Source organism: Pteronotus mesoamericanus, unplaced genomic scaffold, assembly GCF_021234165.1.
Source record: "Pteronotus mesoamericanus isolate MK-2021 breed Mesoamerican mustached bat unplaced genomic scaffold, CSHL_Meso_final contig_25, whole genome shotgun sequence".
Classification (NCBI taxonomy): domain Eukaryota; kingdom Metazoa; phylum Chordata; class Mammalia; order Chiroptera; family Mormoopidae; genus Pteronotus; species Pteronotus mesoamericanus.
In genome coordinates, this window is record NW_026555105.1 from 35,994,432 (window position 1) to 36,009,067 (window position 14,636).

The window sequence follows — 14,636 nt, forward strand, 5'->3', positions numbered from 1 at the left end:
GGGAGCGCGCTCAAGGAGCCCGTGTTAGAGTGCAGAGAGATCCCAAAAAAGAGCCCAGCCCTGAACGAAGGGGTCCCAGAGCTGCTCCAAGCAGGGGTCAGAAACAGACATTAGACTCCTGGAAGGCTCAAACAAACAACCCAAGGTCCTACAGGGTCAACAACTGACATCATCAGAGGTAGGCCCAGAAACAAAAGTAAAGGACAAAAATACTTAACAGACTCTCACAAAAATGGGAAGAAAAAGAAGTTCCCCTCAAATGAGTGGAAAAGGGGACTCCCCACAGAGAGAGCGAAATGAAATAGAGGCAAGGGAACTATGAGATACTGAATTCAAAACAATGGTTCTAAGGAAGCTCAATCAGCTCAGCCAGCTCAAAGAGAACTATGAGAAACTGCAGAGAAACTATCAAGATCTTACAGAAAATTATATAAACCTATGAAAAGACATAGAAACTATCAAGAAGACACAAGAGGATATGAAGAATAACATTTCTGAATGGAAGAACACAGGAGAAGGAATCCAAAGCAGGCTGGATGAAGCCAAGGATCGAATCAGTGAGATGGAGGATAAGGTAGAAAGAAGCTCCCAGAAAGAACAAGAAACGGAAAAAAGACTCCAAAAGAATGAAGAGGCATTTAGGGAAATGCAGGACAACCTGAAACGCAATAATATCCACATAATAGGGATACCAGAAGGAGAAGAAGAGGAGCAAGGAATAGAGAACCTCCTCGAAAAAGTAATGATAGAAAATTTCCCGAATTTGAGGAGAGAAAGGCTCTCATGGATCCAGGAGGCACAGAGACCCTACTCAAGAGGGACTCAAAGAGGTCCACTCCAAGATACATCATCATTAAAATGGCAAATGTCAAAGACAAAGAGAGAATCCTCAAGGCAGCAAGGGAGAAGGAGAAAGTAACATAAAAGGGGGCCCCATTACACCTAGTAGCTGACTTCTCAACAGAAACACTACAAGCCAGAAGGGAATGGCAACAAATATTCCAAGCCATGAAAAGCAAGGGCCTACAGCCAAGGCTGCTCTACCCAGCTAGGCTCTCCATTAAAATAGAAGGAGAAATAAGGAGTTTCCCAGACAAGAGAAGACTAAAATAATACATCTCTACCAATCCAGCACTCCAAGATATGCTAAGGCGACTGGTTTAAGCAGATGAAGGAAAAGAATGAGAGAGAGAGGAACACAGGTACAAAGAAAAAAGATGGGTAAGTTTCTATCAGTAATATCTCTCAATGTGAATGGACTAAATTCCCCAATCAAAAGACACCGGGTGGCTGAATGGATAAAGAAACATGACCCACACATATGCTGCCTACAAGAGACCTACCTCAGAGCAAGAGACTTACACAGATTGAAAGTAAAGGGATGGAAAAAGACATTCCAAGCAAATGGGCATGAGAAAAAGGCCGGGGTTGGCATACTTCTATCAGACAAAGTAGATTTCAAAGCAAAGGCCATAAAGAGAGACCCAAAGGGGCACTTTATCGTACTTAAAGAAAGAATCTATCAAGAAGACATCAACATTGTAAACTTATATGCTCCCAATATAGGAGCCCCCAATTTCATAAGGAAATTGTTGGATGACTTCAAAAAAGATATAGACAACAACTACTAGGGGATTTCAACACCCCACTGTCAAAAATGGACAGATCTTCCAAACAAAACATTAATAAACATATTGTGGCGCTGAATGACACACTGAATCAAAGAGACTTAACTGACATATATAGAACCTTACATCCCAAAGAAGAAAAATACACATTCTTTTCAAATGTTCTTGGCAGTTTTTCAAAGACAGACCACATGATAGGACATAAAACAAGCCTCAGCAAAATCAGGAAAATTGAAATAATACCAGACTTTTTCTCAGACCACAAGGCCTTGAAACTCGAAATCAACCTCAAAGAGAAACTTCAAAAACTTGCAAACTCATGGAGACTGAACAGTACACTATTAAACAGTGAATGGGTCAATCATGAGATAAGAGAAGAAATCAAAAAATTTCTGGAAACAAATGAAAATGAACAGACGACAGTCCAAAACCTACGGGACTAGCAAAGGCAGTCCTGAGAGGGAAGTTGATAGCAATACAGGCTTACCTAAAAAGATAGAAACATTTCAAATAAAAGACCTAACACTACAACTTCAAGAACTGGAGAAACAACAACAAATAAATCCCAGAGCAAGTAGAAGGAAGGAAATAGTCAAGATTAGAGCAGAACTGAATGACATAGAGACAAAAAGAACAATTCAGAGGATCAACCAATCCAGAAGCTGGTTCTTTGAAAAGATAAATAAAATTGACAAGCCTTTAAGCAGACTCATCAAGAATAGAACGGAGAGGACACAAATTAATAATATCAGAAATGAAAGAGGAGAAATAACAACTGATACCAAAGAAATACAAATGATCATCAGAAACTATTATGAACAATTATATGCCAAGAAATTTGAAAGCCTGGATGAAATGGACAAATTTTTAGAAAAGTATAATCTTCCAACACTGGAAGAGAAAGAAACAGAAAGCTTGAACAGACCGATAACAGCTGGGGAAATTGAAGCAGTAATCAAGAAACTCCCAGCACACAAAAGCCCAGGGCTGGACAGTTTCACAGGAGAATTTTACAAAACATTTAAGGAAGAGCTAACCCCTGTCCTTCTCAGACTATTCCAAAAAATCCAAGAGGAGGGAAGACTCCCAGACTCCTTCTATGAGGCCAGCATCACCCTGATCCCAAAACCAGATAAAGACCCTACAAAGAAAGAAAACTACGGCCAATTTCGCTGATGAACATAGATGCTAAAATCCTCAACAAAATATTGGCAAACTGCATCCAGCAATACATTCAAAAGGTTATCCACCACGATCAAGTGGGATTCATCCCAGGGATGCAGGGATGGTTCAATATACGCAAATCAGTAAATGTGATACATCACATAAATAAAAGACAAAAACCACATTATCATCTTGATTGACACAGAAAAAGCATTCGATAAGGTACAGCACCCATTTATGATCAAAACACTTAGCAAAATGGGAATAAATGGGGCATTCCTCAACATAATAAAGGCCATATATGAAAAACCTACAGCTAATATCATACTCAATGGACAAAAACTGAAAGCTATCCCACTAAGATCAGGAACACGACAAGGATGTCCGCTCTCGCCGCTTCTTTTCAACATCGTATTGGAAGTCCTAGCCACAGCAGTCAGACAAGAGAAAGAGATAAAAGGCATCCAAATAGGAAAGGAGGAAGTAAAGCTATCATTGTTTGCAGATGACATGATAGTGTACATAGAGAACCCTGTAGACTCTACCAAAAAACTCCTCAACCTAATAAGTGAATTTGGCAAAACAGCAGGATACAAAGTCAACATTCAGAAATCAAAGGCATTTTTGTACACCAGCAATGCAATAGAAGAAGAAGAAATCTGAGAAAAAATACCATTCGATATAGCAAGAAGAAAAATAAAGTACCTAGGCATAAATTTAACCAAAGATGTAAAAGACCTGTATGCAGAAAACTATACAACATTGAAAAAAGAAATTAAGGAAGACAAATAAATGGAAGCATATACCGTGCTCATGGATTGGAAGAATTAATATCATCAAAATGTCCATACTACCCAAAGCAATTTATAGATTCAATGCAATCCCTATTAAGATACCAATGACATATTTCACAGAAATAGAACAGACATTTCAAAAATTTATATGGAACCATAAATGCCCCCTAATAGCCACAGCAATTTTGAGAAAGAAACACAAAGTAGGAGGGATCACAATACTGGACATCAAACTCTACTACAAAGCCACTATACTCAATACAATCTGGTTCTGGCACACAAACTATTTTCCATCTGTTCCATTAGCACACATAGGCCAGTGGAACAGAATAGAAATCCTAGAAATAAGCCCAGGTCTCTATGGACATCTAATATTTGACAAAGGGGGCAGAAGCATAAAATGGACCAGTAATAGCCTCTTCAACAAATGGTGTTGGGAGAGCTGGACGGCTACATGCAAAAAATTGAAATTGGATCATCAGCTGACACCATACACAAAAATAAACTCAAGATGGATAAAAGACTTAAATATAAGTCGCAACACCATCAAAGTCCTCGAGGAGAACATGGCAGGAAACTCTCAGATATCCCTCGCAGCAATTTTTTCACTGATATGTCTCCTAAAGCAAGGGACATAAAGGAAAGAATAAACAAGTGGGACCTCATCAAAATTAGAAGCTTCTGCACGGCGAAAGAAAACATCAGCAAAATGAAAAGGGAGCCAACCGTATGGGAAAATATATTTTCTAATGATACATCAGATAGAGGTTTGATATCCGAGATATATAAAGAACTCACTCGACTCCACTCCAAGAAGACAAACGATCCAATCAAAAATTGGGCAAAGGACCTGGGCAGACGCTTTTCCAAGGAGGAGATACAGAGGACCCTGAGGCATTTGGAAGGATGCTCGGCATCACTAGCCATCAGAGAAATGCAGATCAAAACCACCATGAGGTACCACCTCACACCAGTCAGAATGACCATCATAAACAGATCAACAAACAACAGGTGCTGGTGAGGCTGTGGAGAAAAGGGAACCCTAGTCCACTGTTGGTGGGAATGCAGACTGGTGCAGCCACTGTGGAAAGCAGTGTGGAATTTCCTCAAAAAGCTGAAAATGGAACTGCCTTTTGATCCAGTGATTCCCCTGCTGGGACTATACCCTAAGAACACCAAAAAGCCAATACAAAAGAACCTACGCACCCCAATGTTCATAGCAGCACAATTTACAATAGCCAAGTGTTGGAAGCAACCGAAATGCCCATCAGTAGATGATTGGATCAAAAAATTATGGAACATATACACAATGGAATACTACGCAGCGGAAAGAAAAAAAGAACTACTAAACTTCGCGACAGCATGGATGGAACTGGAGAGCATTATGCTAAGTGAAATAAACCAGGGGGCGAAAGACAAATACCGTATGATCTCACCTATAAGCGGAACCTAACCCACAATACAAAGATGCAAGGAAAATAAGACCAGCAACACTGAAAGGAAAAGAAACCAAAAGAGACAAGAGGGAGGGAGGGCGGTGGGGCAGGGAAAGGGAAGGGAAGGGGAAAGTCAAGAACATATAGCAAGGACTCATGGACAAAACCAAAAGGGAAGAGCTGAAGGAGGGAAGAAGGGAGGTTCAAGGAAAAGTGGTCGGGGGGAGGCAGAGACAAATGTATTTTAAAAATAAGGAAAGAAAGAAAGAAAAAAAAAAGAGTTGAGGCCAGGCAAAGCCCTGAACATCTCATTATGCCTGTCTTTAATCTCTCTGTTCTGCTGGTTTCAGTGGATCAGGGACCCAAGGAAACAGCATAGTTTGTAGTGTCTGATAGAAGTTCAGAAAGGCCTCTTTCAGAACTTCTTTCTTTCCCCTGCAGAAACGTGTCAAACAGGGGGTCCCTGAGCCTAGTCTCAATGATCTGAAGAGCTCACAATTCCCCAGGTGGGGGTTGAGCATGCCTGCCTGTAAGGTGACATTTCTGGCTCCAACAAATCTCACGCATTCATCTCCTGGACTTTCAGTCCCCAGCCTGCCACTCCGATAGGAAACTTAGGCCTGATCTCTCTGCTCTGCATAACCACCTGTTCACCAACCCTGCTGAGTTGGGTTCCGCAGTCTCTTCAGCGTGATACTTTCTGTTGTTTCTGTGCAGCTGGACTCAGTGGGACTGAACTGCACTTTCACTTTGGTTTCTTTGTTGGCAGAGCTGCTGCACATGTGCATGAGTACATGATCCCTACTGAGTCTCCCCTCAGCTCCCCTTTTAAAAGACTTTCTATGTGGCGCCACACTGTAGCCCTAAGCCCTGGGCCAGTTCTCCACTCACTCTACCTCCCCAAAAATCACAAAGTCTTTTTTGTTCAGGGATGGGCACAGCCCACCAGTGCCTCTGGCAGTTTTAGGAGATAGGGTTACTCTCTGAAATTCTCCCACTTGTCGCTGTAGCTGCGGACGTGCTGCTCACTGTGTGTGTGTGTGTGTGTGTGTGTGTGTGTGTAGCCTAAGTCTCCCAGACTCTGTACGGCCTTCCAAGTCTCTCCCAGTTAGGGTTGGTGGTTTTCCTGTGTGGGACCAAGGCCCCACTCCAGGAGGAGAGGGAGCCACTAAGCTGCATTTTCTTTCTGTTCTTTCCTCTGCTGCAGGTGCCTCGCACAAGGTATTGCCCCTTCAATTTATAAAATCTCTTACCAAATGGTGCAAAGCATCATCTGTACTCCTTGGCTTCAAAAATTCACATCATCTGAGATTCCATTGATTGTTGAGGTCACTTGGCAGAAGATTAGCTGAAAATCCATGAAGGGGAAACAAGCAAGTGGGCTCAGCTTCCACTTACTTGGCCACCATCTTCTGATCTCAGATTCTCTTTGTACAAATACCTTTCTCTTCCTCCAGAAATTTCACGAAGCATTTTTCAGATATTCCCTCTGACTGAAATAATGTCTTCTTTGCTTTCCAAAGGTCCCTTGTCCATAAGTCTGTTATAGCACATTGTGCTTTAATGATAAAAAATAGTAGTTAATACACATTGAGCGCTCACTATATGTCAGCATTATTTCAAAAATCTTTCTACGCATTATCTCACTTAATTCTCATGATGAAAAAGAAGGACTTTGTAAGTGAGTAAACTGAGGTCCAGAAGGAAGAGTTAAATGATTTGCCAAAGGTCACACAGCTTTTAACTGGAAGAGCCAGAAATTAAATCAAGATAGTCTGACTTTAGAACTCATGCTCTTAAACCATTCTATCACAAGTTACCATTAATATGCTGCTGTGTACAAATCTGATTTCCCTAGGAGCTTATGAGCTATTTCCAGGCTGAGACCATTTCATATTTATGTTTGTCTCTCTGGCACCAAATACATGGCCTGGGTTATGACAAGGAATAAAAAATGGACAAAAAATACAAGAAGGCAATGCAAACTGAATAAATTAATATGTCTCATAAATATTTAAAAAGATACTCAAACTTCCAAAATGATCAAAGAAACCCAAATAAAATGTCATATATTACCAAAGTTGGCAAAAATTAAAACCAATAATATCAATCCAGTGTTGTTAAAATTACAGAAAAGTGGATATTATTGTTTCAACTTACTTTTTGGTGGTTCTTATACAACCTTATAGGAAAGCTTTTTGGTAGTATTTATCAAAATGGTAATGCATATAATCTATAACTGAGTGGTTGAATTTCTAGGATTGATGCTACAGGAAAACATTTATGCATGTGACATTTGCAAGTCTGTCCATCAGAGCATTTTAGCAATAATAGTTTTATTGAGATATAATTCACAAACCAGAAAATCCTACTTTTCAAAATGTACAATTTGGTGATTTTTATTACATTAAAAAATGTGTAATCATTTCTATGATTTGGTTTTAGAGCATTTTCATGCCTCCAAAAAGAAACCCTGTACCATTACCAGTAACTCTTCATTTCTGCCTCCTCCCAGTCCCAGCCACTAATCTACTTTCTGTTTCTGTGGGTTGACTATATCGTTGAATTGTTCTTTATATATTCCAGTATGGGTCACTTACCAGATACATGATTTCAAAATATTTTTATCTCATTCTGTGGCTTATCTTTTCACTTGTTGCTGATATCCTTTAAAGTACAAATATTCTTAACTTTATTGAATTTCAATGTATGTAGTTTTTCCTTTTGTTCTTGTTCTTTTGATATCATATCTAAGAAATCAATGCCTAAACCAAAGTCATAAAGATTTATTTCTATGTTTCATTCTAAATATTGTATGGATTTATCACTTACATTTAGAGTTATAAATTATTTTGAGTTAAATTTTGCACTTGGTGTTAAGACAGGGATCCAAATTAATTCTTTTTCATGTTGACATCTAGTTATTCAAAAACTATTTATTGAAAAGACTATTCTTTCCCATTGAAATCTCATAGCACCCATGTTAAAATCAATTAAGCCTAACTTGATTGTTATAAACTATTTATGGACTCCGAATTTTATTCCATTGAACTATATGTCTTTCCTTATGTCAGTACCATACTGCCTTAATTATTTCGTCTTTGTAGTAAGTTTTGAAATTGGAAGTCTGAGTCCTCCACTTTATTCTTCTTTTTAAAGATTGTTTTAGCTATTCTGGGTCCTTTGTAGTTCTCTATGAATTTTAGGGTCAGCAAAACTAGGGTCTATTGCCATCTTAAAAATCCATAAACATGTTTTTCCTTTTATTTAGGTATTTTTTAATGTCTTTTGATGATGTTTTGTTCTTTTCAGTGTACAAATCTTGTACTTTCAGTTATGTTTATTCTTGAATATTTTATTTATTTGATATTTTTGTAAATGAAATTGCTTAATTCTATTCTTGGATTGGTCATTTCTAGCATATACAAAAAAACAATTTTTATATATTAATTTAAATCTGGTAACCATGCTAAACTCAGTTGATAATTCTAAGGTTTTTGTAGGTTTCTCAGGAATTTCTACGAACAAGATAATGTCTTTGCAAATAGAGATAATTTTCCTTCCTTTTCAAACTGGATGCCTTTATTTCCTTTTTCTTGCCTAACTATCCTGGTAAGAATCTCCAGTACATTGTTGAGGATAAGTACAAAAGCAGACATCCTTGTCTTGCTTTAAGCTAAGGGGAATGCATTTAACCTGTCACCATTAAATGGCCTAGCTGTGGGTTTCTGGATACATTTATCAGACAGAGGATATTCCCTTCTATTCTTTTATTTTTTATTATAAAAGTGTTAGATTTTGTCAAATGCTTTTTCTGTACTTAATGAGATAATCACATATTTTTTTCCTTTGTTCTACTGATATGGTTATCATATTCATTGATTTTCAACTGAAAGAAGTTTGCATCCCTGGGATAAATTCCACTTAGTCATGGTGCATAATTCTCTTTATATGTTGCTGAATTCTGTTGCTAGTATTTTCATGAGAACTTTGGGGTCTATATTTATAAGGGACAGTCTGTAATTTTATTTTCTTGTGATATGTTTGTCTGGTTCTTCTATCAGGGTAATACTAGCCTCAGTGAATGAACTGGGAAGTATTCTTTCATCTTCCATTTTTGGGAAGATTTTCTGAGGAATTGGTATAAATTCTGTCAACACTTGTTAGATTTCACTAGTAAAGTCATCTGGGACTGGGTTTTATTTTGTAGAAAGTATTTAAATTACTAATTCAATCTCTTTAGTTACTCAAATTTTCTTCTATATCTATTTTTGGAAATTTATCCCTTTATAGGAATTTACCTATTTCACAAAGTTTATCTAATTTATTGCATACAATTATTTGTGGTATTCCCTAAAGTACTTCTGCGGGTGGGTAGTAATGTCTCCTCTTTCATTACTGATTTTACTCATTTGAGTCTTCTTTCTTCTTGGTCAGTATTTTAGAGGTTTATCAATTTTATTGAACTTTTCAAAGAATAACTTTTGGATTTATTAATTTTCTTTATTATTTTTCTATTTTTTATTTCACTTACTCCAACTCAAATAGTATAATTTCTCTACTTTCTGCTGTTTGCTTTAGATTTAGTTTGCTTTTATTTTTCTAGTTTCAAAATATTCAAAGTTAGGTTATTGATTTGAGATCTTAGTTAATGGGTATTTACAGTTATGAGTTTCTCTCTATGCATTATTTTCACTGCATTCTGCAAATTTTTGATTCTGTGTTTTTGTTTTCATTCAACTCAAAGTATTTTCTAATGTGATTTCTTCCTTGGCTTATTATGTAAAAGTATGTTGTTTAATTTTTATATATTTCTGAATTTCCCAATTTATCTTCTATTAATTTTAATGTAATTAGAAATTGTAAATAGATAACATACTTTATGTTAATTTACTTTTTTTAAATTTATTGAGGGTTGTTTTATGGCCTATAATATGATTTATTCTAAAAAATAGTTCCACAAGTACTTGAGTAGAATATGTATTCTGATGTTGTTGGATAAAATATTACAAAGACATCCATTAAGTCTAATTGGTTTGTAGTTTTAAGTATTCAACTTACTTTTTGATCTGCCTCTTTGTTCCATGTATTATTGAAAATGAGCTAATGTCTCCAACTACTATTCATAGTCATATTTTTCTCTTCTATTATGTCAGTTTTTGTTTCATTATTTAGAGGCTTTGTTGCCAGGTGCATATACATTTATATTTCTTTGACTCTATTATGGATTAACCCATTTTTCACCATAAAAAGTCATTCTTGTCTATAGTAACAATTTTCACCTTAAAATTACTTTTCTCAAATATGTGTATAGTCAGTCTTCCTCTCTTATGGTTACTGTTTGTACAGTATACTGATTTTTACAATCCTTTACATTCAACCTGTTTATATATTTGAATCTAAAGTGTATCTCTTGCAAATAGCATACAGTTGAATAATGAGGTTAGGTTCTTCCATCAATTCTGTCAATCTCTGTTTTTGATTAGAATTTCAATCCACTTACATTTGCTGAGGTAAAATTTACACTTACCATTTCATTATGTTCTTTCTATATGTCTTAGACAAATTCTTTACTCCTCAATAATTGCTGTTTCATTTTAATATTTTAGTGTACCACTTTAAGTACTTCGTTATTTATTTTATTATATTTTAAGTTATTTTTAGTGGATATTCTTGGAATACAATTAACATTATAAACAATTTATTTCAAAAGTATAAAAGAGTACACCTGTTAATTTCAAAAATATACAAAAACTTTGCTCTAGTATAATTGTGTTCCCTTTCCTCTTTCTTGTGAAATTATTGTACAAATTATAACCTTATACATTAAAAACCCATAAACACAGTTTTATAATTATTGTTTTATGCAGTTGTATTTTAAATCAGATAGAAGGGAACAGGTTACTACAAACAAAAAATGTATTTACATTTCTTTTGTATTTATTTATTGACTTTTACTAGTGCTATTTATTTCTTTTTGTGGATTCATGTTAATATCTAGTATTCTTTCCTTTTTGGCTAAAGAACTACCAGTAACACTTCCACCAGAGAAGATGTATAGCAATGGATTTTCTCAATTTATTTTTTCAGGAGTGAATTTCTTCTTAATTTTTGAAAGATAATTTTGCTAAATATAGAACTTTTTAATTAATTAATTAATTTATTTATTTATTTTTATTTTTTATTTTTTTATTTTTTCAAATACAGAATTCTTGATTGACAATGTTTTTCTGTCAGCATTTTGAATAAGTTGCTTAGCTGCATTCTGATTTGCAAAGCTTCAGATAAAAAGTCATTGTTAGTCTTAATAAACATCTCATGTATTTTCTCTTACTGTGTTGCTTTCAAGATTCTTTAACTGGACTTTTGAAAGTTTGACTGTGACATGACTGGATGCATATCTCTTTGATTTTATCCTGCCTTGAATCTGTTGAGATCAAGTATGTATATTGATTTCATAAAATGTATATTTAATTTGTAATAAAATTCATAAAATTAAAAATGCTTTCTGCCATTATTATTTTCATGCTCTCTCTGCTCTTTTCTCTTTTTGAGACTTCCATTATGTTTATGTCAGTGTTGCTGATAGTGTCTCACAAAACTCTGTTCTTTTTCTTTAATCATTTTTCTTTCTGTTCCTCAAATTCAGTAATCTAATTGACCTGTCTTAATGTTTGCTGATTCGTTCTTCTGCCCACTCAAATCTACTATGGAGACCCTTAATTTTTTATTTCAGTTATTGTATTTTTACCTCTAAAATTTTTATTTGGTTCTTTTTAAATAATATCTATCTCTTTATTAATAATGTCTATTTGCTAAGATATTATTCTAATACTTTCCTTCTTTTTAGACATGAATCCTTTAGTTCTTTAAATGTATTTATAATAGCTGATTTAAAGTTTTTGTTTGTGTGGCTGGTTCAAGCACTACATTATTAAACAAGAATGAAAATAAAAAACAACTATCAACATGAGAGACTCTCATGGCAATATTAAGTTTAAAGTACATTGCAAATGGTATATACAGTATGATACAATTTATGTAGAGCCAGAACACATACAAAACTATCCAGCACATTGTTTAGTCACATACCAAGGGAATAATAAAAGACAACATTCAGGATACCTTTTATCCTTAGTGAGATCAGATGGTGATCTAAAAGGGAAATCAAATCAGAGAGAAACTGGCTCATATAAATGTTTTTTTCTTTTGCTGTATTGTGTATATTATGAATAGTTTTATATGTAATAAAATATTTTATTATAAAAAAATAAAATAAAGTTTTTGTTTAGTAAATCCAGCATCAGCGCTTCCTCAGGCAGTTTGCACTGACTACTTTTTTTTCAATCTGTGTGGGTCATATATTTATGTTTTTTCTGTGTGTCTCATCATCTTTTTGGAAAATTGAGCATTTTAAGTAATATAATGTGGCAACTCTGGAAATTGGAATCACTCTTTCTCCAAGGGTGTGTGTGGGGGACAGAGATATGTGCGTAGTTTCTGGATTTACTGTTTTTTTATATTGTTCCTGTTGCTGTATTTTGTTTTCGTATTATTTTGTTTTGTTAATGACTTCTTATAATGTGGAACTGAATCTCTGCTTGTTAGCTTTGTGTTCAGCTAATGGTTGAACCGAGATTGCCTGAAAGGCTAAATCAGCAGTATATTTTTGACTTTTTGATAAGGGTCTCTGTGTTTATATTGGGGCCTGTTTGACCTAAAATAACCTCAAATCTGTCCCACTTACATTAGTAAAACCTTAGTTTCAAAGCATTCATATCTATTTTTCTTTTCTTCCAAACCATAGGTGTCAAAATGCATGCCTAAAAGTTTTAAGAGCAAGTATTTGGAGTAGTGAAATGTTTTTTAGTTCAGGGACCCTTTGAGACTCTGATGAAAACCACATCTCAAGTCTCCAGAAAAATGCATATAAGTCCATGATTTTACCTGTAATTTTTAAGGGTTCAATTAAATTTATTAATCAGGTTAATAAGTATAAACAACATATTTTTATAAATATGAAGATATGTTGGAAGGGAAGAGATCTGGGAATGTTGAGGTTCCATTTACATACAGGAGAAGAAAAATATATCCCCAGAGGGGAAATGACTTGCCTAAGATTAGCTGTTAACAGACATGAGCCACATTCATGTCTTCTGACTCCAAGTTGAAGACTCCCCTCACCAAGTTGCCTTGAACCACAGAACCAATGGCAATTCTCTTTAGGTTCTCCTAGAATTTTGCAAGCCCTGAGTCACAGACAAGCTCTCACTACTGTGGCTTCTCCAACTTGCTCTGATGTATGTATCTAATTCCAAGGATCTTTAGGAAAGGGATATAAAGGGAAACTTGGCCTGTCATCCAACATGTACAAACTGCATTTATTTGGTTACACTGTGCTGAGAATCAAGGGATCACAGAAAAAGTCCAAGATATAGGACAGACAATCCAGCTTGAAGACAAGACTAGGTCACAACACATTACTGGAGCAACCAATATGGAGTCCAAGAGAGAAGAATAGAGAAGTTGGTGTGGATATGAATATAAAGACAAAGCTCCGTGGAGGAGAAGAGTAGATTGAAAGATGGGTAGAAACTAAAGACCTAGGAGAAAGAATAGAAGGTATTAGTGGAGAAGAAAGAGAATGGGCACTGTATAATAAAAAGCAGAGAAAAGGAAAGAAGTACACTGATAGGGAAATAGAGGATCAAGTCTGATAGAGAGTTGTCAGTGATTTTCTCATATACATTTCTATCATATGGAGCTTCAACATGCAGCTCCAGTTTGGTGTTCTTCTGGGGCCACCCATATAAGCTAATGATGTCATATGTCTGTTTGACTCTTCACAGCTTCCTTTTGCTGAAGGCCTGTACCACTTTTATCACAATGGTCTTGCAAAGGCCAAGAGAAGACGCAGCCTACACCACAAACAGCAGCTGGAGAGAGACCCTAGGGTGAGTTTGCTGGAAACCTACCTTTCAACTTCTGCGACCACATGCAAACTCATTGGGGGAGTATAAAAGAGGGCAGGCAGGAAATTTTGAAGTAAAGTCATTCAATGTATTGAGATGGGACAAATGGATCCTTAACAGAGTAGCACCAGGGACTCTTCATCTTGTGTGTTATTGAAAGGGTTTATTTAAACCCTTTATAGGGCTTGGAGAGTAATAAACAAGGATGTAACCTTTTACTGGCTGTCTTCTCCTGCATCATTGTTAGAGAACTTCTGATTGCCCAGGAACACATTTGGACATGTGATGTATGGAAAGACAACAAGCAGTTTAGCAAGTCATTTTATAGAAGGTTTCTGTGGGCAAATCCACATACTCTGAGGAGATTGTCATGCCCCATATAATGAATGGGGAAATGAGTGGGCTAGCAAATGACCAGCTCACAATTGACAGTGGGCTTCTCAGTATCCATTCATGGTTGCAGTTATGAGAGCATCTCCCCTTCTATTTTCTCACATGGACCTAATTTATCACCATATTTCAGCTGTCTTCCTAATACTCATGACCCTCATTTTTTTTTACCTCCAGTCTTCACCTTGGTTTTGAACTCCAGGTCTCATTTCCCTCTAGCAGCTTAAAGCCAACTTTACTGCAATCAAATTT

General features: G+C 35.9%; 1 protein-coding gene across 1 annotated transcript in view; it reads left to right on the forward strand.

Annotated features, from left to right (window-relative positions):
* Window positions 1-14,636, forward strand: part of PCSK2 (proprotein convertase subtilisin/kexin type 2) — a 360,494-nt gene that overhangs the window by 78,773 nt on the left and 267,085 nt on the right. The window contains exon 2 of the mRNA XM_054574083.1: window positions 13,872-13,976. Within this exon, the coding sequence (XP_054430058.1) occupies window positions 13,872-13,976 (105 nt within the window). The remainder of the gene's footprint in view (window positions 1-13,871; window positions 13,977-14,636) is intronic.